The following is a 25,879-nucleotide window of genomic DNA, read 5'->3' on the forward strand; positions in this document are numbered from 1 at the left end:
GGGACAGAAAAAAATGATAAAGGGCACATGATGGCTTGGAATACCCCTTGCCATAACAAGATGCCCATCAAAATGACGGAAGTCATCAACCATTTATATCATCTGAAAACTGAGATGACCACCCATCTCAACATGAAGGATAAAAAGATCATGGGTCTCCAAGAAGAACTGGGTCTCCTCAGGCATCACAACAGCAAACTGCAGCATGACCTAGAGACAAAATGCGAGGGTATAAATTCCCTGACGGCTCAGAATGAGACCCTTCATCGCAAGATGACTGAAGAGTCCAACAATTCTTATTATCTGGAAAAGGAGGTCAACATAAAGAATAAAAAGATCACGGGTCTCCAAGAAGAACTTAAGACACTGAGGGCTTACGCAGACACCCAGAGGTCTGGATATGAACACCCCATTCAGCAGAACAACGAACTACAGGATGACCTAGAGACAGAAAAAATAAGTGAAGAGCTCATGATGGTTGAGAATAACGCCCACCATAAGAAGATGACCATCAAGGACAAATGTGAACTCCTCACTGCTAGGCAGCAGATCAACAAACTACAGCATGAGCTAGAAGAGAAAAAGCTCCTGATGGCTGAGATTGATAAGATCACTGAAGCGTTCAACAATTTTCACCATCTGAAAACTGAGATGATCACCAAGCTCAACACAGAGAAAGACAAGAACATGGCTGCCCAAGAAGAACTGAGTCTGGGGGCTTCATGCCCAGACACCCAGGGGTATGGATATGAACACCTCAGGCAACAGATCAACAAACTACAGCATGAGCTAGAGACAGAAAAAGAGAATAAAGAGCTCATGATGTCTAAGAATGACGCCCAGCATAAGAAGATGACCATCAAGCTCAATAAAAAGAATGACAAGATGAGGAGTCTCCTGCAGAAACTGAAGGTTTTATTCAACTACACCCAGGGGTGTAAAGGTAAACTCATCACTGCCAAGCAGCAGATCAAGGAACTACAGCATGAGCTGGAGACAGAAAAAGACAATAAAGAGCTCATGATGTCTAAGAATAACGCCAAGCATAAGAAGATGACCATCAAGCTCAAGGAAAACAGTGGCCAGATCAAGAGTCTCCAAGAAGAACTGAAGAGACTGAAGGCTTCATACGCAGACACTCAGGGGTATGAAGATGAACTCATCACTGCCAGGCAGCAGATCAACGAACTACAGCATGAGCTAGAGACAGAAAAAGACAATAAAGACCTCATGGTGTCTAAGAATAACGCCCAGCATAACAAGATGACCACCAAACTCAAGGAAAAGAATGGCCAGATCAAGAGTCTCCAAGAAGAACTGAAGAGACTGAAGGCTTCATACGCAGACACTCAGGGGTATGAAGGTGAACTCATCACTGCCAAGCAGCAGATCAACGAACAGCATGAGCTAGAGACAGAAAAAGAGAATAAAGAGCCCGTGATGTCCAAGAATAACGCCCAGCATAACGAGATGACCATCAAGCTCAAGGAAAAGAATGGCCAGATCAAGAGTCTCCAAGAAGAACTGAAGAGACTGAGGACTTCATACGCAGACACTCAGGGGTATGAAGATGAACTCATCACTGCCAGGCAGCAGATCAAGGAACTACAGCATGAGCTAGAGACAGAAAAAGACAATAAAGAGCTCATGAGGGCCCAGATAGACATCCACTGCAAAACTGTGACATCCACTCCGAAAACTAGGCTCAACACAGAGCTCGAACATGATGAGCAGGAGGTGGAGGTGGAGGAGGAGGAGCGTCTCTCTAACTCCGAACCCGAACTCACAGATGCTGATGAGACTGGGGCCATGAGACCAAGGACAATGTCACGTTGGAAGAGTTTTCGCCACACCGTGGGCCTGAGGAAACCAGAGAGGTGGAAGAGGACCAGAGAGCCGTCTCCCCCCCTCCCCGTCTGAAACAGCCAACATGTCTCCCCCTCTGTCTGTCTCTCTCCTTTCTCCCTGTCTCAATCTCTCTCTCTCTCTCTATCCCTCTCTTTCTGTCTCACTCCCCCTCCCCCCCCCCCCCCCCTCTCTCTCTCTCTCTCTCTCTCTCTCTCTCTCTCTCTCTCTCTCTCTCTCTCTCTCACCCTCTCTGTCTGTCTGTCTCTCTCTGTCTCTCCCTCTCATGGGTCATCTCATTGTTGTAATTGTGTAAAATTGTGATAAAGCTTAGAACTGATAAGAAATAAATCTTAAAAATCAAAAATCAAATCTCCCTCTTTCTCACTGTCTGTCTCTCTTTTTCTGACTCAATACAAATTTGCTTTAATGGCATGAATGTACTAACTGTATATGTGACTAATAAAGTACGCTACCTTTACCCTTTACTTTACTTTAAAATTCATATCATGGTAAATAAATTGAATCCCTTCACGGTAATTTGTTCTTCAGCTATTTAAACTTTAAACTTGAAAATACACATTCCCCCATTTTGTTCATGTTGGACACATTGTTTTACACTTATTCTATACTACTAAGGCACTTCTCAACCATTTCACACCATTAAACCTGCTGTTTACATGTTCTATACTCCTCGACTAATGCTCAATCTACAGTATATGCTTCAACAATGATTCAACAATAATTTCTTTCTCAGGGCATCTGAGATCTGAGAAAGGCGTGACTTCAGGAAGTACAGAACATCCTTCATCCAAGGCTAACACAGTCAGAGAAAAACCCATGCATGAATCACAGCAACTCTGAGGATGCTAAGCTCCCTCTTTTTGACTGATGGGTGATTTATTGAAGAAAAAGAATGAAGAGGCGCCCCCCCAATCCCCCCAGCTTCCCCGCTAGCTACAAGTGGTGACCTAGACTCTTAGTCCCTTTTATTTAAATAAATAAATAATGGCAGTGAAACAGACAGTCATTTTTCTCTCTCTTGTATTTATAGAACTTTAAACAGACTGGCAATTGTAGAAATTAGACAGTGCTCGGGCAGTGCCCTAATGAAGTTTGTCCAAGCGCAGTCACCGTACGCAGCTGTCAAAGATGGCTGCAGATCGGGCAGTGACATCAGAGAATTTCTGGTGACATCATAGACTGTGGGTGACATCAGCTCGCAAAAAATTGGAACGCACGCGTATGCAACAAAAATAGAATGTTTAACTTAAAAGGCCAAATTGTGTCATCATAAGTGACATAATCAATTATGAAATTCCACTTAAAAGTCATTGCAAACATCACAGTGTGTTCAGAGAGCACCTTGTGATTTTACACTACACGTCTTCGACAACTTTCAAAAAGCATCTCAGGAGAAGCTACAACAGCCACCACGACCAGAGAGCAGCAGATAACCAAACTATATTTGACTTACTGACAAAAGAAAAGTCCCATATGGCTGAGATTGACACCCTTTGTCTCAAAATGACTGAAGAGTCCCAAAATTTGACCACCGAGCTCAACAGAAGGGATGATGAGATCAAGAGACTGATGGCTTCCGCAGACTCCCAGAGGTCTGAATTTGTACGCTTCAGTCAGCTGCACAAGGAACTACAAGATGTCCTAGGGACAGAAAAAAATGATAAAGGGCACATGATGGCTTGGAATACCCCTTGCCATAACAAGATGCCCATCAAAATGACGGAAGTCATCAACCATTTATATCATCTGAAAACTGAGATGACCACCCATCTCAACATGAAGGATAAAAAGATCATGGGTCTCCAAGAAGAACTGGGTCTCCTCAGGCATCACAACAGCAAACTGCAGCATGACCTAGAGACAAAATGCGAGGGTATAAATTCCCTGACGGCTCAGAATGAGACCCTTCATCGCAAGATGACTGAAGAGTCCAACAATTCTTATTATCTGGAAAAGGAGGTCAACATAAAGAATAAAAAGATCACGGGTCTCCAAGAAGAACTTAAGACACTGAGGGCTTACGCAGACACCCAGAGGTCTGGATATGAACACCCCATTCAGCAGAACAACGAACTACAGGATGACCTAGAGACAGAAAAAATAAGTGAAGAGCTCATGATGGTTGAGAATAACGCCCACCATAAGAAGATGACCATCAAGGACAAATGTGAACTCCTCACTGCTAGGCAGCAGATCAACAAACTACAGCATGAGCTAGAAGAGAAAAAGCTCCTGATGGCTGAGATTGATAAGATCACTGAAGCGTTCAACAATTTTCACCATCTGAAAACTGAGATGATCACCAAGCTCAACACAGAGAAAGACAAGAACATGGCTGCCCAAGAAGAACTGAGTCTGGGGGCTTCATGCCCAGACACCCAGGGGTATGGATATGAACACCTCAGGCAACAGATCAACAAACTACAGCATGAGCTAGAGACAGAAAAAGAGAATAAAGAGCTCATGATGTCTAAGAATGACGCCCAGCATAAGAAGATGACCATCAAGCTCAATAAAAAGAATGACAAGATGAGGAGTCTCCTGCAGAAACTGAAGGTTTTATTCAACTACACCCAGGGGTATAAAGGTAAACTCATCACTGCCAAGCAGCAGATCAAGGAACTACAGCATGAGCTAGAAACAGAAAAAGACAATAAAGAGCTCATGATGTCTAAGAATAACGCCAAGCATAAGAAGATGACCATCAAGCTCAAGGAAAACAGTGGCCAGATCAAGAGTCTCCAAGAAGAACTGAAGAGACTGAAGGCTTCATACGCAGACACTCAGGGGTATGAAGATGAACTCATCACTGCCAGGCAGCAGATCAACGAACTACAGCATGAGCTAGAGACAGAAAAAGACAATAAAGAGCTCATGATGTCTAAGAATAACGCCCAGCATAACAAGATGACCACCAAACTCAAGGAAAAGAATGGCCAGATCAAGAGTCTCCAAGAAGAACTGAAGAGACTGAGGACTTCATACGCAGACACTCAGGGGTATGAAGGTGAACTCATCACTGCCAAGCAGCAGATCAACGAACTACAGCATGAGCTAGAGACAGAAAAAGAGAATAAAGAGCATGTGATGTCCAAGAATAACGCCCAGCATAACGAGATGACCATCAAGCTCAAGGAAAAGAATGGCCAGATCAAGAGTCTCCAAGAAGAACTGAAGAGACTGAGGACTTCATACGCAGACACTCAGGGGTATGAAGATGAACTCATCACTGCCAGGCAGCAGATCAAGGAACTACAGCATGAGCTAGAGACAGAAAAAGACAATAAAGAGCTCATGAGGGCCCAGATAGACATCCACTGCAAAACTGCGACATCCACTCCGAAAACTAGGCTCAACACAGAGCTTGAACATGATGAGCAGGAGGTGGAGGTGGAGGAGGAGGAGCGTCTCTCCAACTCCGAACCCGAACTCACAGATGCTGATGAGACTGGGGCCACGAGACCAAGGACAATGTCACGTTGGAAGAGTTTTCGCCACACCGTGGGCCTGAGGAAGCCAGAGAGGTGGAAGAGGACCAGAGAGCCCTCTCCCCCCCTCCCCGTCTGAAACAGCCAACATGTCTCCCCCTCTGTCTGTCTCTCTCCTTTCTCCCTGTCTCTGTCTCTCTCCTTCCCTCTGTCTGTCTCTCCTCCTCTCTCTCTTTCTCTCTATCAATCTCTCTCTCTCTCTCTATCCCTCTCTTTCTGTCTCTCTCCCCCTCTCTCTTTCCTTCTCTCCCTCCCTCCCTCCCTCTCTGTCTCTCTCTCTCTCTCTCTCTCTCTCACCCTCTCTGTCTGTCTGTCTGTCTGTCTCTCTCTGTCTCTCCCTCTCATGAGTCATCTCATTGTTGTAATTGTGTAAAATTGTGATAAAGCTTAGAACTGGTAAGAAATAAATCTTAAAAATCAAACATCAAATCTCCCTCTTTCTCACTGTCTGTCTCTTTTTCTCTGACTCAATTCAAATTTGCTTTATTGGCATGAATGTACTAACTGTATATGTGACAAATAAAGTACGCTACCTTTACCCTTTACTTTACTTTAAAATTTATATCACGGTAAATAAATTGAATCCCTTCACGGTAATTTGTTCTTCAGCTATTTAAACTTTAAACTTGAAAATACACATTCCCCCATTTTGTTCATGTTGGACACATTGTTTTACACTTATTCTATACTACTAAGGCACTTCTCAACCATTTCACACCATTAAACCTGCTGTTTACATGTTCTATACTCCTCGACTAATGCTCAATCTACAGTATATGCTTCAACAATGATTCAACAATAATTTCTTTCTCAGGGCATCTGAGATCTGAGAAAGGCGTGACTTCAGGAAGTACAGAACATCCTTCATCCAAGGCTAACACAGTCAGAGAAAAACCCATGCATGAATCACAGCAACTCTGAGGATGCTAAGCTCCCTCTTTTTGACTGATGGGTGATTTATTGAAGAAAAAGAATGAAGAAGAAAAAGAATTAAACCTGCTATTTACATATTCTATACTCCTCGGCTAATGCTCAATCTATATGCTTCAACAATGTTCTTCTGCTATCAGTTACAAATTGTAACTGACAATGGGAATAGTAGTAAACACAGAAGTCATCATCATCACTTTCCAGGTGATAAAGAGACAACAAAACATACACACCTTGTTGGGAAGAGCGGATGTGATAGCATCATTCAGAAAGAGGATAGGACCCAGAGCGTCCATAGTCTCAGCTGACCAATCAGATGGATCCCTGCAGAAGATTAAAAAAAAAATCAGTCTCCAGTCTCCAAGTGTCTCAGTCTTTCCCTGTAGTAACTCATGCGTCCATTTCCTACCCAAAAGTCTCCTTGACCAGCTGAATAAGATCTTCCCTGTGGCGTCGAGGAATGTGCTGGCAGGATGCAATTTCCTGGAGGGTTTCGTTGATATTGTCTGGGGCCACAAGGCCCAGTTGGGAGAGCGACAACTCGCACAGGAACTGTCCGAGTCTGGACACATCATCAAAGGACAGTGTGGACACATTTGCCCCCTGCAAAAGTACAGTAAAAATCTTAGGCTGCTGTTGCATGTGAGCCACTGGACTTGGTGTGTGACACTTGTAGGGACAGACCTGGGGACCACGAAGAGTGACTGAATGGTTTGATTATTGAATTTTACATGACTTCACACTCAATTGTTTCAACACATACAGTAGAATGTGGATTGAATTGTGTGTGCATACATTTGTCAGGCATTGCAGAGCTTTCATGGTGAGTGCGGGGCGGGACGGGGCACGGCGAGGCAATGAGGTCAGGTTAGCCTCTTCCATCTTGTCGATGAGGACAGGACACACAGCGTCGGGCAAATCCGTCACCTTGGAAGGCCTAAGAGAGTGTGAAGGGATAGATTATCATTCTTTATCAGTTATTGAAGGAAATAGAGAAATAGAGAAAAATTTGAGTGTTTGCGTACGGTAGGTAAATAAGTAAGACGGTGGGAATCTTGTTCAGCTCCTCCTGTGTGATGGTTTTGAAATAGTCTGCTCTCTCTTTCTCCAAAGTGGCAAAAAGCTTTCGGGCAGCACATCCTGCCTGGAAACATGGATTTGTTACCAATAGACGTACGATGATGCAGGTTTTTTTTCACAGATAACTGTGTGAGAGTGGATGTGTACCTGCACTTTGGAGAGCCACTGTGGAGTCTCTGCTACGGCCTCAGCCATGTCCTTTGTGTCATTGTCAGAAACTTTGTCAATCATCTTGCAGGTTACGCCCTGGAGGACCGAACGCAGCCTCCTGTTTCAGCCAAGCATATTTATAATGTAAGCATGTAGAGCCACACATGTAGTAAGAAGAGCATGCAGATAAGTGTAATTTAATTTTCAATTCCAAAAGCCTGTTTATTGAGCAACTGCTTACTGTGTTGTGGTTAAACATGAATTTTCTTAGAGTTTCGACATTTGTAATATTTTTTTATTTTTGAAACCAAAGAAAAAACTGTAATGGCTTGAAATTGATTTCAACATTATTTTAATACTCACTGCTTAATATCTTACCTAAACTTAAGCTGCTTCATGGCTTGCATCTTTTTGGCCAGGTATGCCGCCTAAGGTGAAGACAGCAACCATCAGGGATTTTGTTTTTAGCATCAATACAATAAGAAAACAGTTTTTCAGATGAGATTTTTGAAAATGTTGAACTGGTGAACATTGGCTGTTGGTAGAGAGTAGGTTTTCAGGTGTGTTACCTGTGGCCGACTCCACGTTTTATTCTCCACTTGGTCCAAAGAGGTGATGTTTGCTTTTTCCAGGCTGTTCAGAGAAATGCTACGAAGCAAAGGGCCCGACAACTTCTGCACCAGCTCAGAGGGTTCCACATCTCCACGCAGCTACAAAGAGGCATTTCATTCTTTCTAAAATCATGTTTACAGTGCGTATAGGTGATGTCACAGATCACAGCTAATGCTTTTCATTTGATCCATGTGTTGCTCTCTTCAGATTTATTACATCTGCTCAGTTTCTCTGCAATAACAGCAGCTATCAGAGTGTAACTCACCCCCTGCAGCATGGCCTTGAGCTGCCCCTTCCTCATCTTCCTGGAGATGTTCCTCAGAGCCTCTCTATCATCCAGGATCGCCCGGGATTTCACCTGCTTCAGCATGCACCTTGGCAAACCTTCCGCAACTGACTGAAGCTCCTTTAGCTCCTCACCTGACACCTCTTTACACTATAAAGGAGAAGAATGATATAAGTACTCAAGGAGAGAGAGATCGTGTGGGAGACAAGCTGTTGACCCTGCAAGCTTGTACCTTCTCATCACCCAGCTGTTTCTTGAGCAGAGCGCGCAGCTGGCCTCGTGTCCACTGGACGTTGGGCCCGAGATTTTTGAGAACCTTCTTGAGATCACTGCGAGAGAGCGAGGACAGTTGTGCGGGAGGCAACAAAGTAACACTGCTGCCAAGGTCTAGCAGTGTTTGAATATCCATGGACTCTGAAATCATGACCTTGGCAAGCCGCTTTTTCAGCTTGAGTCGGGACAGGACAAAAAGAGAAGAATAGATTGATAGGATTTTAAACTCCTGTTCTTGCTGAAGGTGTCAAATCTGGCTAAAGTGTTTGGGCAGCGAGTCAGTGTTACCTGTGTGATTCTGGGGTTGTCACAGTCATCAAGCTGAGACAGGAGTTGCTTGCTGAGTTCAGGACCCATCTCTGGAGCATCATAATAAAAACAAGCCAGTGGGCCAAGCCTGAGGAGAATCAATGGTATAAATGTACTGACCCAAATGGTTTTAATGCAGTAATATACACACACTTATTTATGATTACACACTTGTCCACATGCTTTTCAAACTCATTCCCGCTGAAGCACTCCTGAATTCTCTCAAGAAACTTTTTGCCCAATAGGGGTTTCATCCTGGTCGCCTTCTGGAAGGTGGATCTGAACATGGCTGAACGGAAAAATTCACACAGCTGGAGGAGAGAGAAAATTAATAAACCATCAGAGCTACAGATTACAATCTCGTTATTTCCCTTTCTGTTAATTGTGTTGTTGTTATTATTTGCACCCTGACCTTTTCTTTGGGGGAAGAATCAACTTCGTGTGGTGCTAACTGGGAGAGGTATGGCCCCATCATGGTCATTGCTTCCATGTTCAGCCATTTCAGTGAAGGACTGCAGCGCTCTAGAGGTCCGACAGAGTAAAGGATTGTTGTGATGTTACAGTATTTCTGTTTCATGACATGACTTGATTTACATCAGAGTACCTGCTTTTTGCTCATATGACCTAAACACTTCATCCTGGTCTCTTCTAAATGTTTCAATCTGGTTTATGTTAATAAATAAATATACATTTAAAGGTGAACATATCAGAATGTGTGACTAGATTATATCACTGAATGTGACTCTTGACTTGCTGGGTTTCAGTCATTTCATACTTAATCTTGATGGCATCGTTGTGCAGTTGAAGTAATTGCGAGTGATCTGCTCTTTTTCCCACTTGACCACCTGAGTCCTTTGAGTGTCAGACATGGGATTAAACACCTCCTGCAGCATCTTCATTCTGAAACAAACAGCAGTTTCCCTTCTAAAAAAAAAGCTGATACGAGAAAGTGGAGAAAATGAGGTAAGCAAATAAAAAACACACACATCTTTTTCATCTTTTCACCCTCTGTTTTGGAGGGAAGGTTGATTCTGAAAGGGGGCATGTCCTCAAGTGCGGGTTTGGCTGCCCACAGCAGTGCGTCATAGTCATCTAAGTCCATATTTGTGTCACTCTGTTTGATCAAAGTTGTCCAGGACACGGGGGCCAGAAATGCTTTCACATAACATGCAGATGATTCCTGTGGAGAGATGGTAAGCGTGGTTAGACTATCACAGAGCAGCATTCATTGATGCATTGATTATGGGCTTCAGTTGTTAAGATCTTGGCATTAGTGTACTTACGGAGGAATTCCTCATCAGCCGGATCATGCGTGCAAGGTAGGTGCAATTCCACATCTTGTTTTTCTAGAGAAATAAGAGGGAAAAATAGACAAATCACATGTGTAATTCAGATTCTGTATTTAACAAATATGAAATAGATTAAATACTACATGTTGCATTGATTGTTGTTTTTTCTGAAGTGAATACGGATTAAATGTGAAATGGTGAGTGTATGTGTGTGCATCTTCACACCATTTGATCTGAGTCAACCATTGGGAATCGGCCAGTTCCTGAACCTTTCTTTTGGCCTGGATTAGCTGAATCCAGGACATCAAGAAAAGTGGAGAGGATGGTGTTCACTGAGTCAGGATTTCTGTCGTCCACAGGCAAATCACTGAGAGAGACATGTGGAGTGGAAACGAGCTGGTTTGAACTTTTTCAGCAGCACTTCTCTTCACAGGCAAAGCAAAGCAAATGTATTTGTATACATTATCATACACAGAGGTCAGACAGCACCCTTCACACACACAAAAAAAACTCAAGTTAAAAGCATAAGAAAACAATACAAAACATGATTTAATTTAATCTGATGAAAGAGAAAGATCAAATCATTAAATTAAATCTTTCTTTCTTTCTTTCAGTCAGTCACAGTTCCTGCAGCTCTCAGAGACCTATTATGCTTATATACAGTACATGTAGTATATACATGTATTTAGGCTTGAGAACATGTAAAGACCTATACACAATAAGTAAAGATTTGAAATCAATGGAAGCATTATGTTCATACATGTTCTTCACAGTGCAGCTGCACTACTCCGATGCAGCTAAAACTCAGGGGTGTCTTGGCAATAATTGCTCCCTTGGCGCATTTACAGTAATCAGTTTAAAGCGAATAAAAACGCAAATCAAAATGTGTCCAGGGATGAAATTTTAATGTTTTAGGAAATATGAAAGATTTTTTGCCTCCTCTGAAAATTATCCAAACACACAACAGATGCACTTGTGTAATATTACCTATTATTGAAAACATTGTTCAGCATCATCCGCTCAGGCACCTGGTATCCTGTAACATAGCAAGGCTCTGTATTTATGTCGCACAAATACACCAGGGCTAGTCCGAATAACTGCCATTTATGAGACCTGACTCATGTTACAGAGGCGACTCATTACTGTTTGTACTCACCCTCATTCTTGCACTTCATCATCTGAAAAAAACAAACAAAAAACACACACATCATTATCACATTATTGAAATTCATTGTATGCAGCTGTAAGAAGTATTATAATTCTTTTAATTTTTTTTTTTTTAATATTATTATTTCTTTTTACATGTACTGCACCTGTAATATAATGTAATGTAAATAAAGGCTTTTAAACCTTTAAGATCTTTAAAAGATTTCAAACAGCATCATGTAAGGACTTTAGGGCATTTGTAATAATGGCAAAGGTTCATATTTGAAAGCCAGGTTGGAATTATGATCCTGCATTTAATTAAAGGCGAGGAGATATTATAAAGATATTTTCTCAGACCAGAGATATGATTTTTGTATCATTTTCAGTTCATCTACCTTCTTTGGCTATAGAACAGTAAGATGAGATTTCCACTGCATTACTGTGAATTAATACAATACATTTCAATTACAATTTCTATGAGAGATTTTGTTCCATATCAAAACGTCAGTGTAATGAACACAGGTGTCTTTGACAGGAACATGACGAATCAAAACAGTTGTTTTACAGACTACCCCCACATGGAAGTCCCCCTTTGGTGACATACCATTTTTTTGGCCACTTCTTTGAAGTCATGTTTTCCAGGCCTCATATTTGGGTGCTTCTTACCTGTGTAGGCAGACACATGATTAGTATACATGCATTTGGCCAGTTATATGCAGACGTGATGCATGTGTGTGATTGCTGCTTACCCCAAACTGCACAGGCCACAAGGAGTAGAAAGAACAATGTGCCTCCTTTTGGAGCCATGGTGAAAAGAGCCTTCTACCTGTTTACTGAACATTAATGACATCAGTATCAACACATATTACACATATATAGTGAGGTTGAGATAGATGTTCATGTTTTGTCTTTTTTTTTTTTTTTTTTTTAATGCTGTTTTTGAAATGGATTTTATCCTTCATGACTTCCAAAGAAATAGGACGTGATTATTTTGTTATCAGGTATCCAGATATTATAGAACCTGTCTCCATGAGAACCACCTCCACTTTTCTGACTAACATCCTCCTCTGAGGATTTGTGCTCTTCCCTCCCTAGTTACCGTCCCTGTTACCCATCCTGTGGGAGACTCTGCAGACTTGCAGGATAACAAACTGAGAACACCAGGTTGGGTGATGTAAGTGACACACTGTACAATGACATTTTTAGCAACATCTGTTTTTTGTTCTGTCACTTAAGCTTTGACCTCCTCATTGTCTCTCAGACATTTGCATACTCCTCTTTTGACTTTATTTAAATAATTTGCTTTCCATACATTTGACTTCTTGTTTAAATATACTCAGTGTTCATCAGAACTTAATTATATAATAATAATAATAATAAAAATAATAATAATAATAAAAAAGTAACTATAAAAAATACACACTGTATAGTCAATTATGAAGATAAAATCACAAGGAATCATTACATGAAGAATTATAGAGATAATATAAATATAAATATCCAGTAAAACAAACAAATAAGAAAATATGTAACAATATAAATTATGTTTCAGCATAAATGCATAGAACTACAATACATTACTGGTTAATGTACTAATTAGTTTTTACTTACAGAATGTGTGTCTCGTCCCCGGTTGATTTAAAAAACAATTCAGTTTTAAAACTCTGTACGAACTGAAGATGTAGCTGCGTCTTCTTCCTCCGCCTGTCTCTCGCATCTGATCTGAGCTGGGTGGTTACCTGTGTGACTTAACTAAGCCAGAGCTGGTGTGCGTCATTGTATGTGTGTGCACCTGTCCACGTGTGCAAGTGCGTGTCTGTGTGTTCATGTGTGTGTGTGTGTGTGTATGTGTGTAAGAGAAAGGGAGACAGAAGTAATGAATTATTAGTTGAGAATCATTAATTGATGAATTCTGATATCAAGCATAGATTTTACAACATGACTTTATAAAGGTGAGATAAGATAAAATAAGCAAATCAAACGTTGAAAAAGTGTCATCAGAGAAAGAAAGAGTGTCATGAGACATGTTTTCTGCATCACCCGTTCATAAATTGTGATCTTATCTTCATCTAGGTTAGCAACACAGTATCAACAAACTAATATCACATAACATAAACAAACATAATGTTTGTCTCTGAACACACCATAAATGAAGCCTTGGAACCACATTCAAATGAGCTCCTCCACATTGTCTCATCCTTTCATTGTTCTGACAGACACAGTGCAGTGTGTTTTCCTCGAACTATTCAACCTCATTTTCATTAGCTCATGAAACATTTTCCCATATGGAAAGAAACTTTCGGTGCACACCAATGTTTTGTTTGAGCTCAGGCTTCCTTTGTTCTGTCTGCAGACATCATGGTCCAGGAAAACGTTGGATGAATGGAAATGATGAATAGGCTGCCATAACCAAAATACCACAACCTGATACTGCACTGTATTGTACAAACACAGTTACACAATCAAAGCAATAGAAACAAGACAAAGCATGACAACTTCAAAGTAAGAGCTCTAGTCAGATGCTCAATGGAGAGAGCTGGCAACTCTAATCTGCAGCTCCTGAATACGATAATAACCACATTTAAATGTCAAGACTATTACACAAGGACGGTAAGTAAAGACATAGTTCAAATGACAACAATGACAAAGAAACACAAAAGTCAATACATTTTCTCCAAAAGAAGTATAACGGCTTTATTTGTGGGGAAAAAATATCACTTGTTGTGTATGTGACTATGATTTAAAAATGTTTTATTAATCTGTTTAATCCTTTTGTAATCCATTCTTTATACAAATGTGCATGCAATTATCATTACATTAAATTAAAAAAAAAGGAAAGAATTGAGATAATGCTCTCATAAATGAGTCATGTAAAGCTTTTTAAAAGTTAAAATAATCCATAAAATTGAGCCCATCAGAGGAATTCAGATTACAAAAGTGAAGTATAGTAGGCTTCATTTCACGGGCCACCATTATATAACTCCTCGATATGTCTGAATCATGCGGGTGATGTGACAAACAATGTGTAATACCCACAGGACATCCTGTTCTCATTAACCTTTAATTACACTCATTAGGAATGGTCATTACCATCTTCCCAGCTAGCTGCCTTCCTGTGTACAGTATGTATGATAGCTATCTGATAATGAAGCCATCACCTGACCAGTTTTGTACACAGACCAAAAATTATTAGCTTCTTAGTAGTTACTAAATTTGAGTTCATAGATGTTTTGATCTACAAAGAGAAAGACACAAAGGAGAAGCTTGCAGAGTCATGACTGTTGTTGGGTGTGTTTTACTCAGTGACATTGTTTCCTTCTTTTTTGGAGCCAATAGTTTCATGAAGGTTTGGGTTGGTGAAGTGATCTGCAAAAGATCATGGACACTAGTTAGATGGTAAGATTATGCTTGTGTATTTAAAAAGTGGATGATATTGTAGGCCTACATTACTAATGTATCAACTACCCTTCACTGGGTCCATGTGAAGGATGAGGCTACTGTTGTTCTTTAGAAGTGTCAGCTAATCACACGAAACCAAAGGTATTTTTTCTGACACTATGACTATAACAACCACTGTAACATGCAAACATAACATGTGTCATAAAACGTAAAAATAAAAATAAAAAACGTTTAAAGTTAAAAGAAGGGCCATGTGAAAGTGTAACTTAGTGTGTGTTTGTGCACATAACTCACCAGCAACAAACTCTTGGATGTTAGTGGGCCTTTTAAGAAGCAAGTCCCTGTGAGAAGACAGGAAATGTGGATACTTTGATACAACTATAACAACCCTATAGTAGCCTAATCATGTCTATTAAGTTACAGACCATATTCCTTAGATAAATGGATAAATGTTTATTTAATTTAATATGTATATAATATAAAATATATATATATTTTTAAATAACTTGGCAAATAGCTATTTAACACCTTCTCTAACAAATACAGGAACTGCTGCCACTGCTAAATGTTAGCAGCCTCTGAACATGTAGCCAACCTTAGAAAGTCGCCTATGAGTAGCTCCACCTCTGGATGTGACCTCAAATACTTCTCGTTGTCGATTCTCGTCTTGATCTGGAAGGAAAAACGAATTGCACTGACTAGACCTGCAATTAACCAACAGACGGATAATAACTCACTGTAACGTCGTAAAATTCACCTTGAACTGACGCAGTTTCTCCTGCTGCTCAGGGCTTAAGACACCAACGTCCAGTTTCGCCAAGCCGCCTTTGCTCTCCATCATTTCAACCGAGGTTTTAATTATTTTTAACCAAAACCTGAAGCTGGCGGACGTTGGGGACCAGGCACAAACACACACCTGTTACTGACACAGTTGCTAGGCACGCTGGGCTGCAACTGTTGCCATAGAGACGACCCCTGCGATTAAGAGCCGCGCCCGCGAGGGGGCAGCATAGAACAGGATAAAAGAAACTCCACCACTGTTACCAAACTCAGCTTTATTTACGTCGGAGCTCTCATAGAAAAATGTAGCCCAAAGTGCTTCATATAGCAGGATGAAAACAACACGCACACATACACAGTAAAAAAACAAAAAAACAAACAAACCAAAAAAAAAACCCAGCAGTCTTATGTTAGCTTCAAGTCTGCTAATTGGAAATGTAGGCTACAAGCTACTCAGAAGTAGTCTACAGCTTGTGAACTGTTCTTACCACACATCACATCCCAAATACGAACACATTAAACACCCCCACCCATAAGGTTTCCCCAAGTGAAGGGAACACTGTTCTTTTAAAACCTTGCAGATTGAAACTGAAAGAGCACAACATAATGATATAGGAAGCATCTATCACGCCCAGCCTACAGTTCATCAACTGGCACATATAAGACAGAGTAGATAAATGCTGCTGACAGTGACAACTACAAACAAAGTTAACAAAACAAAAACAGAGGTATTAAGGCATGAGATAGAGTTTAAAGATAGGGAGAGTTTTTGAGTTTGCTTCCATGCAAAGCTCATAGAAGAACCTTAAAAAAAACATTAAGTCCATTATCCCATTGTCATCTGTGTCGCAACCCTTTAGAGAAAAATACAAATCCAGTAGTAGAGGGTAGGCTATGTCAAAAATGTCCAAGCTACTTTGACCCCCTTTACATGGCCATCACTCTCTCTGAATCAAGAAATAACTTGTGTTGTTGAAGTGCATGGCTTCTGTCTTTTCCTTCACCCCTGGTTCTTCCTCATTTTCTCCTTCCTCTTCTTGTCCTTCGTTTCCTGAGGGTTCTTTGTAACGTGGACGGGTAAAGGTCATCAGGGCCCGTTCTTCTGGGGCTGCTGGTGTGGTGGGTGGAGGCTCAGATGAGTTACCAGGCTGGATGATGACGCTCACACGGTGCAGTTTAGACATGAATCTGTCCCTGTGTCTATAAAAAAAAAGGGGGATAAAATGAAGACGCTGACAAAAACATGAACAAGTTCACATCTGACACTGTATATACTTCACCATAGCCTACCTGAACATGTAGGCAGCCAAAATTACTGACAAGAGAAAAAATAAACCAGAGATCCAAAGAACATGTGCCAGCTCCACTGGTCCAGGAGAAGGAGTGTTTCCTGGTCCAGGAACTAGGATAAAAGAAAGCGAGACACTGAGAAATCCCAGACCATAATAATAATAGAATAGAATAATAATAACAGAATAATATGCATGCATTTGTTTGAGACTTTTTGATTATGTGTGAGTGTCTCTGTGTGATAGGTGTGTTGAGCCATGTTTCCTGTAGCTCGTTTGGTTGTTGGGCCTCAGTTATTATGAAGACATGGCTTCCTGTTGAAACCCGTGGGGTTTAGCACTAACAACATTTTAGAGTTCCTACTTTCTTGCGCTTTTCCTCCCATCTCCTTCTCTTGCACACAAACCTATAATTAACCATAATATTTGACTGTCTGCTAGCTATCATACCATCACTTATGTAGTCTTCTGAAGATCCGTCTTCTATGATATCTGGAGGCTGTTGGTTAATGACAGTAAAAAACGTGAGTCAATGCCGGAAAATGAAAAAGGAGACCAAGCAGTAATGTTTTTCGCATAAATGATCGATGCATTTGATTAACTCTTACCACTGTGGTCATTGGATCATCGATGAGCACAGGAGCTGTGGAGGGAAACATCCACATAGGAAACATGTTATCAACAACCCTGACGGGGAGAAGGTCTCCAGTAGTGAAAAGTAAATAATATATATTATGGAATTGGGATCATAAATGCTTATAAATCACATATAGCTGAACCGGTCACAACAATTGGACTTTTTATTGAGTCTGTAAACCTTTTGGCCAATCCAGGCCTCCTTTAAAATATTAAGTTAGCCTACTTTACTGTAAAGAGGAATACATTTCTTGCATTGCATTGTGATAGAGGTTTGGACATTAGGGTACATTCATTCATTTTCTCTGAACACATTCCTACCCACTGTAAACATGTATCCAGAACACCACATGCACACTTTGCACAATGCAGACTGATTCAAAGAGGGGAAAAAATCACAACTGGAAGTAGTGAAAGTTTCTAAGTATGACAGGATATTTGTTTGCATGGAAGCGTCTTTGGAAAATTCAATCACGAGGGAAGGAAACAGGAGCTCCACTTCCTCAGGTTGCCATGGCTACTTTTGTCTGTGTCCTGGATGGATCATGCATTACTTTATTAACCTTTAGCTAATTATTTAAGGTAAATGATTTACACATCCTCTCCAATTTTCATATTCTTCATGCTAACATCCACCACAAAATCAAGAAAGGAACTTTACTGAATAATGCGTGGTGAACCATTTTTTAATCCACCACATAATGTTATGATCTTGAATTAAGATTCTTTATTTGAAACCTATTTTATTTGATATATAGCCTATGTTTGTGTGTGTGTGTGTGTGTGTGTGTGTGTGTGTGTGTGTGTGTGTGTGTGTGTGTGTGTGTGTGTGTGTGTGTGTGTGTGTGTGTGTGTGTGTGTGTGTGTGTGTGTGTGTGTGTGTGTGTGTGTGTGTGTGTGTGTGTGTGTGTGTGTGTGTGTGTACCTGTCCAACTGCTGGCATTGATAGGTGTACTCCAGTCACTCCACTTGCCATCAAATTCGTCCTTGGCTCTGAGCTGTATCTGGTACTGAACACCAGGCATGATATCTTTGATGATGTGGGAACGTATGCCCTTATTAATCATCGCTACCTACATAGACACAAACAGACAGACTTGTGTTATTGTTTCAAGCTGGAAAAGTCAAGAGTGTATTGGAGTACCGTGGAGTACACACATCAACATGGTATGCATGGCACATGTGTTAAAAACTACAAGAACACACCTGCTCATATTGAAATGAGGACCGGAGAGGCCGGTATTTGACCTCATATATGAGTTCATAATATCTGTCTTGGGGTTTCCAGGAAGTTGGGAAATACCAGGTGACCTTTATCCAAGTCGAATGTCCCTCCAGCTGTGTGACTTTCACATCGGATGGAGGGTCCGGCTTCACTGTGGAGGCAGGAAGGATAGTGAGCGCCACATGAGAGAGGCTTTGACATCAGACTAAAAACACACGCTGACCAGGACACACCCACTTACATATGCTCAGAGGTGTGAAGTGCTGCAGGATGCTGGTTGCATTGCCCCCGATGGTTGTAACACAAAGGAAGACTGTATGAGTTGTTCTCAGATCATCCTCATTGTGGTCCAGAGCGCACCAGTAGCGGGAGAGTCGATATGAATAGGAGCACTTCAGATGGTTGAACGTCTGAGACGGACTGTAAGAGGGTGGAAAGAAAGACACAAAAGAAAAAGAGGGAAGTCACTCACTCAGAGATAAAGTACTGTATACCTTTTAAGTCACAACTGCCATATCTATAAGCTCCATCCACTTATATGTCTATCCAATCACAACCATACATGGTGGGCCTCAGCCAATCACATGTAAGCTGTCAAGCTGCCTGATCGTCCTGAATCTAACCAAACCATCTGATCTGAAATTTCCTTCATGGGGATGTCCCTTCCTCAGGCTCCATTCCTCATCACCACCACCAGTGTCCAGGCTCCAGAGGTGCTGTAAGCTTCCTCACATTAGAATGACCTCAAACCAAAGGATTGTTTCCATTGTGATCTACTTCCTGCCAGGTTTTAAGTTATATACCTTCTGTTTATAATACATTTCACTTTAGTTTCCTCTGATCTAAATACTTTCACTTTCACAACAGGTATTTACAGCCCTTCCATGGTCTATTTCTAATGCCTTTTTTCAAATGAACTTATTAATCATAGATAGATAGAAGACAGAATGCCTTTATTGTCCCATAGGGAAATTCATCTTCACACTCTGTCACTGATCAACATACAACACTATGACAAATACAACTGATGCAAAATACGCAAATGCTCTAGTTTTCTTTTCTGGCAAGTAGCCTATAGCAGAGATAATTCATGACAAGGCGTCAGAGGAGATTCATCAAAACAACTTTAATTAAGTGTGAATGTGAGAGCAAATGGTTATCTCTGTGTGTCAGTCCTGTGATAGACTTTCACTGGCGACCTGTCCAGTGTGTGACCCGGATCGACTCCCTTTCTGTGACCCTCAAAAGATAAACAAAATGGACTGAATAGCATTTACTATGAGATTTTTCAGGCAGTGAGTGAATACACAAACATGCCTGATGCTCCTAAAGGTTTGTGCCATTTCTGAATATCTACATTTTGTATCCGTGTGATTTTTTTACTGTAATTAAAACTAATCAGCACTACCAGTTCATTAATACACTTTGCATGTTCACATGGCCAACGTATAGGTGACTGAGACTAAGATATTTATGTACAGTAGGCCTATCTTGCAGTGTTATTTCTTGTTGATATGAACTACCTTCACACCTTGTATAAATAATTCACAGGTGGGATCATAGTGTTAGCATCTTTTCTTACCTCTTATTCAGTAGGAGGTAACAGTTTGATGTTTTGGCTACAGGCTTCTGAGGCGTCCACTCACAGCGAATCTTACTGCTGGGTGACTTTTTGTAGCAGGACAGGCTGGGATTCTCAGGGGGATCTGACAGGTAAAAAAGACAAACAAACATGCAGAGTGTGAATTCATTAGAACAACCCTTCCTCACCCATATACCTCTTTAAAAATATGATCTTTTTCAGAAAATTTTACTAATTCATCCCACAGTTTGAAATTCACTCTCCTCTTAAATCACAATCCCCATCTCCTTTGAACAACTTTTGTATTTTATCCAGAAGTAAATTATTTCTTTACTTAAACATAAGCTATACAGTGTTAAATTCTATTGATCTTCAAACTCCAAAACACAAAAAAAACATGTTCCTGTGTTCAACCATATTGCCACACAATAACTGAGATATGGTAATACAAGTGAGTAATACAGTTTATGCAATGTTTTATGATTCAGAGTGTCATTTTCCCTTGACAGCTTTGCTCATAAATAATCTAAAAGCAGGTATTTCTGGTCACATATAGCATACCTTTCTATTTTACTGTTAAATGTCATGATTAATGGTATCGAATGTTTGTTTTAAATCTATTAATACTCTGCATACTTCTGATTATCAGACATAGGCAAATGGTTATATCTTCCATTTATACCATTGATCTTGATCTATTTGCTCTGAAAATGCACCGACTGCTCAGCAACAATTTCAGATTTTTAATGAAATGATCAATAAAGAATTTTCCAATAACTGTCAAAAATAAGCTAAACTTATTGTTGAAGTGATGTTTGTCCCAGCTTTATATAATGGCATAATTTTATCAGAGCTCATTCTATTTTAAAATGTTACCAACAAGCTATGGAAGTCGGTTGTTGGGTGAACAACATCATCAATGACCTTCTTGACTAACATCATATTGTATCAGTTCCAGTCGGTAGATTTTATTCATTTATTCCCACATTTGCTAAAGGTGTCGGTGATGAAATTTCCAGCTTTGAGAAAATGTCATAAGTCAGGGCTGCACTCTATTTATTCCTCCATTATGACTACATTGCTGTTGTGACTCACCTGCAACAGTGACTTTTACAGAGAACCGCTCTCTGCCTTTGTGATGACATGTGTACGTCCCGCTGTCTGCCACTCTTACTGAGGACAGAGACAGTGTAGACCGTCTCCTATCAAATGTGAAATCTCCCCAGTCTCTCTTTTCACTCCCCACGGCCTTCATGTTCCACCTCCACTGATTTCCACTTGATTTTATGCCTCTCGTTACCCTGCTCCCTTCCTCCACTTCGTCCTCCTCATCTTCTTCATAATCACCCTCATCGTCTGCCTCTTCAGCCTGCCAGTCAGCTTCACCCTTCAGCGGTCCACCGCTGCTGGTTGGTTGAACCATGTGAGTGGTGGGAGAGGTGGTGTGGGCTGTGTCTGTATATCTGGGGCTTCTGTTTCCTCTTGTCACAAAACCGACTTCTGCCTCAGGTTTAAAGTGGTGTCCCTCATTCACACTGGTGTCCACAGTCTGTCTGTTACTCATAATGTTTCCAGTGGTTGTGGGTGCAACTGAAGTGCCTCCTCTGTGGGTGTTTGAGCTGCCTGTGCCACTGTTGACCTTTACCCCGTCCACCATTACATAACCTCTGCATGTTAGAACCAATTTACTGCCAAGGGGTACGACCAACACACCGGGGGGAGGGTCTGCACAGAAAAAACAAACAACAAACTGGGGTTTAGAGGATTAATAAAAGAAATGTCTCTGCTTGGTGTCTTTAATCATGTGTGTGTGTCTGAATTCAAGACTTGAATTTGGTATAACAGTATTTTGTAAATAGTAACAAGATTTTTTGGCTTGAGTACAGGTTACAGTTGACAGGGCACAGCACAGAAAAGATGCAACGTTGCATAACCAAAATTACCAGCTCCTCCTGAACTTCCTCTTTTAATGTGTGTGTCCTCTTCACTCTTTCTTTTTCTGTCATACTGCATATCCCCTCTCACTTATACTTCTTACTATTCCTCCGAAACATTCAAATATTCAAACTGCACACGCACATGCACATGCACACGCACACGCACACGCACACACACATGCACACACACAAATGCAGTGTATTTTGGTTACCATATATTTGCATTTATAATCTTCTGCTTTGATTTGACTGGCTTGACATGAGAAGTCTATTGACCTTGTGGGTCTTTCCCAGTTTCCTGTCTTTTCCCCTACTAGTTAATGCTTTTAAGATTCATACATGTGCTATTTACAGTAAAAAAGCAAAAAACAAAAAAACTTATGTGTCTCACATTATAGATTATATGATTACTTTAAGTGTGGGAACACATACTGTATCTCCAAGCTTTTCTCAAAACTATACAGTATAAGCAAAAAACACAATTTCCCAAACTGCATTCACCAAACCTCTAACTCTTCCAGCAAAAAGAAAAAATCACCTTAAAACAGGCACATTGTTAGATCATATACCCCAATTTAATCAAAATTAAAAACACTACTGTAGCACTACTGAAAAGTCACTACACACGCGCAATGCTCAGGAAATGAAGCTGTAAAAATTATGTTTATTATTCACAGTAGGCTAAATGCATTTTGGGGAAAAAAGAAAGAAAGAAAGAAAAAGAAAAGAGAAATCCTCTGTGAATTTACTGTAACACCTTACAAAAATAAACTAGTATTGTTCTGATAGACCATGTGGGAGAATTAGGTGTCCCCCCACCCTCATTTGTGTGTCTTGCAATTCTACAAAAAGAGAACATGTTGTAACAAAAATATACATGCAGTACTAGACCTACAAACAGTGTTAGACCTTCCCCTAAGCCTCTTTACGTAACAGTACAGTTATCATACTGTATTGGCAAAGTGATGTACTATCTGTTTAGGGTCATGCTGTGAATGTTTGTGTTTGTTACTTTGTCTTACTCAAATTCGCTCCCTTCCTCTGCCTCTCAGTTTGTTTCTGTTCATTATACAACCTTCAACAACTCTGGACTGTCTGGTTGATATTGGTTTCCTTACATGATCAGCCAAAAGTGTGATCAACTACGTTTAAGCTTTGACAACTGCGCTTCATGTTTAACTTTTGCTACCTGTGCTTTCCATCAAGCAACACAAGTGCATCACAGTGCAAAATGTGTGTTAGTGACTGAGAATGTGTTTGGAAGTGCTTGTTTTGCCAAAAGAGTGACAATAAATGATTCAATAAATGGGCTCAGACCATAGTCTGTATATATATATCACACTGAGAATTTGGCTCAGACAACAGTATATGGTTTAGTGTTTTAGCAATTGAGAAATACTGTAATGACCCACAGTTTTGGTCCAGTACAACAAATAAGGTGACCAAGGTTAAAAACACATTTACCGTAGATGCTGATGCAGGAAGAGAGCTGGCAATATGCCTCAGTACAAACAGAACACACATTTATCCTGAGTTTAGAGTAAAAGAGGAAAGAAAGCATACAGTAGTCCTGCTGAATATGATTTTAAAAAGGTGATTAAACAGTAAATGATGTTAGAGGGTTTTTTTTTTTAAATATTTTTTTAAACATTTTTTTTCTGAGACTCTGTCAAGTCAGACTGTTTAAAATGATTATTATCTATTTACACCTGTCTGCTATTATGTGTTATCTCTGCTGCACAGGCAGAACACCTCTCTAGTTAAGTCTAAATCACAAGGTGTAAATTGTCAAAATTCACCCCCATAACATGGGTTAGTAGAAATGTCAGTGTGTTAAATGTGTTAAAAATAAATACAGGGGGTGAAATGTAACATTTTAACATGAACATATTAGATTGTTGGCATTAGGATTATGACAAAAACCTGATATCAAAAGAAAAATTGTCCCCCCTTATTTGTGGTGTGTGTGTATTTTTGTGTGTCTGCCAGATCCCATTATGTTAGTTTGTAGCAGCACTGAGACTTCAATGATACAAACTGAACAAAATTTGCAAATGTTCACCAGCTTCTACAATGAAACATTAGGCTATGTGTCTCTTTGAGTCTATTTCTACTAACCCAGACTCTAGTAGCCATGACCTTTTTTTTTTCAACTTACAGCTAAAACGTTAGTACCAATAAATATAAGATTAGAGAGACACAAGGATAGATACATATTTCCAATATTGCTAAGTGTATAGGCCAAGTTAAAAAACAAACAAAACAAAAAAACACAATAGCCTCAAATCTAAACAGTGCACGTTAGCAATAAGAAAGAGGTTAAGCAGGTAGCCTATAAAGTCAATTCCTAATTTGGTGCTGATAAGAGAAATTGGAAGTATTACAGCTGACCCATATTTTTCAACCGTCCCTGGTCTACTACCTAGCCTATCTGTTTTTTTTTGGGAGTGATGTGAAAAACATTTTTCTGAAATTCCACAATGTTTTACCAAACAGTGATTTCATTGTGAAACAACAAGACAATACAGACCATGTGAGATTAAATCTGTGAGGTGCCAAAAAATTATTTAGAGTCGCATATTGTGCTGATGGGGATAAATCTGGTCAAAAGCACATCATAGAGTAGGGGTATCTGGCACAACGTCACCACCAAGGTGCATGGAGAATCTAGGATAGGGTTAGGGTTACTTGAAAAGAAAAAACATCATAACTGATTCACTCCTCTGGGTGCGTATTTGGATAAAGGAACACAGACACCTGAGATAGGCTATATCCCCCCTCTACAGTACACTGCTATAAATCAAAACCAAAATTAATTTCACTTTGCTCAGAAAACTATCACTCTCTATGTTTCTGTGTTGACACATGAGAGCACATGAGTTTACCTTTTCTGGGACAAGCTCCGTCGAAAACACCGTGGACCGGCTCCGCGCACAGAACACACAGCAAAGGGAGAAAAATCCGCATTTTTGTGCAGGGATCTCCCCTCACCGAGGAGTCACACCATCAATCATACGCATGCAGCGTCTGTAGGGGCTGTTGTGACTCCCATCAAACTTTTGACACTACCGTCAAAGTCTGTGCAACAACTGACAGCCCCCCCACCACTGGCAGCAGGAGTCACAGCTCTGGTTGCAGCAGTGCGCCGTCAGTAAGACCCGTTATTGTGAAATCCCTGCTCTCTTCCCCTTGTACAGCGCCGTTATACAGAGGAAATCCTCCACGGCGTCAAAATTAAACCCGCGCTAGCTTATGAACAAACCTTTAACATTACTTTTTTTTTTTTTTTTTTTGTAACTTCCATGTTTAGCAAGTGTGTTTCCATGTGCAGGATATCTACCTACTCTAGCCAACTTGAATCCTGATCTTTACCACATGGCAGGGAACTCAGATTGCAGCTATATATAGTCTAGTCAGTGAAGGAATGCGTTGATTTTGAAACCTATTTATATAAAATAAATGTTGCATTTTAATTTAGCCTATATTCATGCCAAAATAAGGGACAATCTTGCTGCTTCATGATTTCCACACATCAAAATATCTCTTTCTATTCTCTGTTCATATTGTCACCTCAGCCTATAGAAAGCGATGACACACCA

At 40.4% G+C, this 25,879-nt stretch overlaps 2 protein-coding genes across 3 annotated transcripts in view; both read right to left on the bottom strand.

The window, feature by feature from the left end:
* The window catches only part of otoa (otoancorin), a gene marked incomplete at both ends in the record, with an annotated part of 29,368 nt that extends 13,699 nt beyond the window's left edge, over nt 1–15,669 (bottom strand). The window contains 16 exons of the mRNA XM_083989545.1: nt 6,521–6,611; nt 6,697–6,890; nt 7,083–7,224; nt 7,313–7,431; nt 7,515–7,635; nt 7,896–7,945; nt 8,087–8,227; nt 8,395–8,565; nt 8,648–8,863; nt 8,977–9,085; nt 9,169–9,308; nt 9,410–9,519; nt 9,773–9,897; nt 9,984–10,177; nt 10,281–10,343; nt 15,589–15,669. Of these exons, the coding sequence (XP_083845671.1) occupies nt 6,521–6,611; nt 6,697–6,890; nt 7,083–7,224; nt 7,313–7,431; nt 7,515–7,635; nt 7,896–7,945; nt 8,087–8,227; nt 8,395–8,565; nt 8,648–8,863; nt 8,977–9,085; nt 9,169–9,308; nt 9,410–9,519; nt 9,773–9,897; nt 9,984–10,177; nt 10,281–10,343; nt 15,589–15,669 (2,067 nt within the window). The remainder of the gene's footprint in view (nt 1–6,520; nt 6,612–6,696; nt 6,891–7,082; nt 7,225–7,312; nt 7,432–7,514; nt 7,636–7,895; nt 7,946–8,086; nt 8,228–8,394; nt 8,566–8,647; nt 8,864–8,976; nt 9,086–9,168; nt 9,309–9,409; nt 9,520–9,772; nt 9,898–9,983; nt 10,178–10,280; nt 10,344–15,588) is intronic.
* Nucleotides 15,670–15,866: 197 nt separating this feature from the next.
* On the bottom strand, nt 15,867–25,421 carry il6r (interleukin 6 receptor). 2 transcript variants are annotated; one of them, XM_083989852.1, is made up of 10 exons: nt 25,166–25,421; nt 21,439–22,068; nt 20,344–20,467; nt 19,003–19,181; nt 18,743–18,912; nt 18,462–18,609; nt 17,512–17,543; nt 17,351–17,399; nt 16,902–17,013; nt 15,867–16,811 (listed from the first exon to the last, which is right to left on the bottom strand). In XM_083989852.1, the coding sequence occupies exons 1-10, from the start codon at nt 25,245–25,247 to the stop codon at nt 16,550–16,552; spliced, it is 1,788 nt and encodes a 595-aa protein (XP_083845978.1). In that variant the 5' UTR covers nt 25,248–25,421; the 3' UTR covers nt 15,867–16,549. The 2 variants fall into 2 exon arrangements, with proteins under 2 accessions (XP_083845978.1, XP_083845977.1); XM_083989851.1 differs by having other exon boundaries at nt 17,509–17,543.
* Nucleotides 25,422–25,879: the final 458 nt, after the last annotated feature.

Source organism: Trachurus trachurus (genome assembly GCF_905171665.1).
Source record: "Trachurus trachurus genome assembly, chromosome: 16".
In the NCBI taxonomy this organism is placed as follows: Eukaryota; Metazoa; Chordata; class Actinopteri; order Carangiformes; family Carangidae; genus Trachurus; species Trachurus trachurus.

Coding starts and splice junctions, on each gene's coding strand:
- il6r (XM_083989851.1), bottom strand. CDS start 25,247: ATGCGGATTTTTCTCCCTTTGCTGTGTGTTCTGTGCGCGGAGCCGGTC. Junction 20,468..21,438: donor TGTAAAAGTCACTGTTGCAG/GTGAGTCACAAC, acceptor TTTACCTGTCAG/ATCCCCCTGAGAATCCCAGC. Junction 17,400..17,508: donor ATGATCCAATGACCACAGTG/GTAAGAGTTAAT, acceptor ATTAACCAACAG/CCTCCAGATATCATAGAAGA.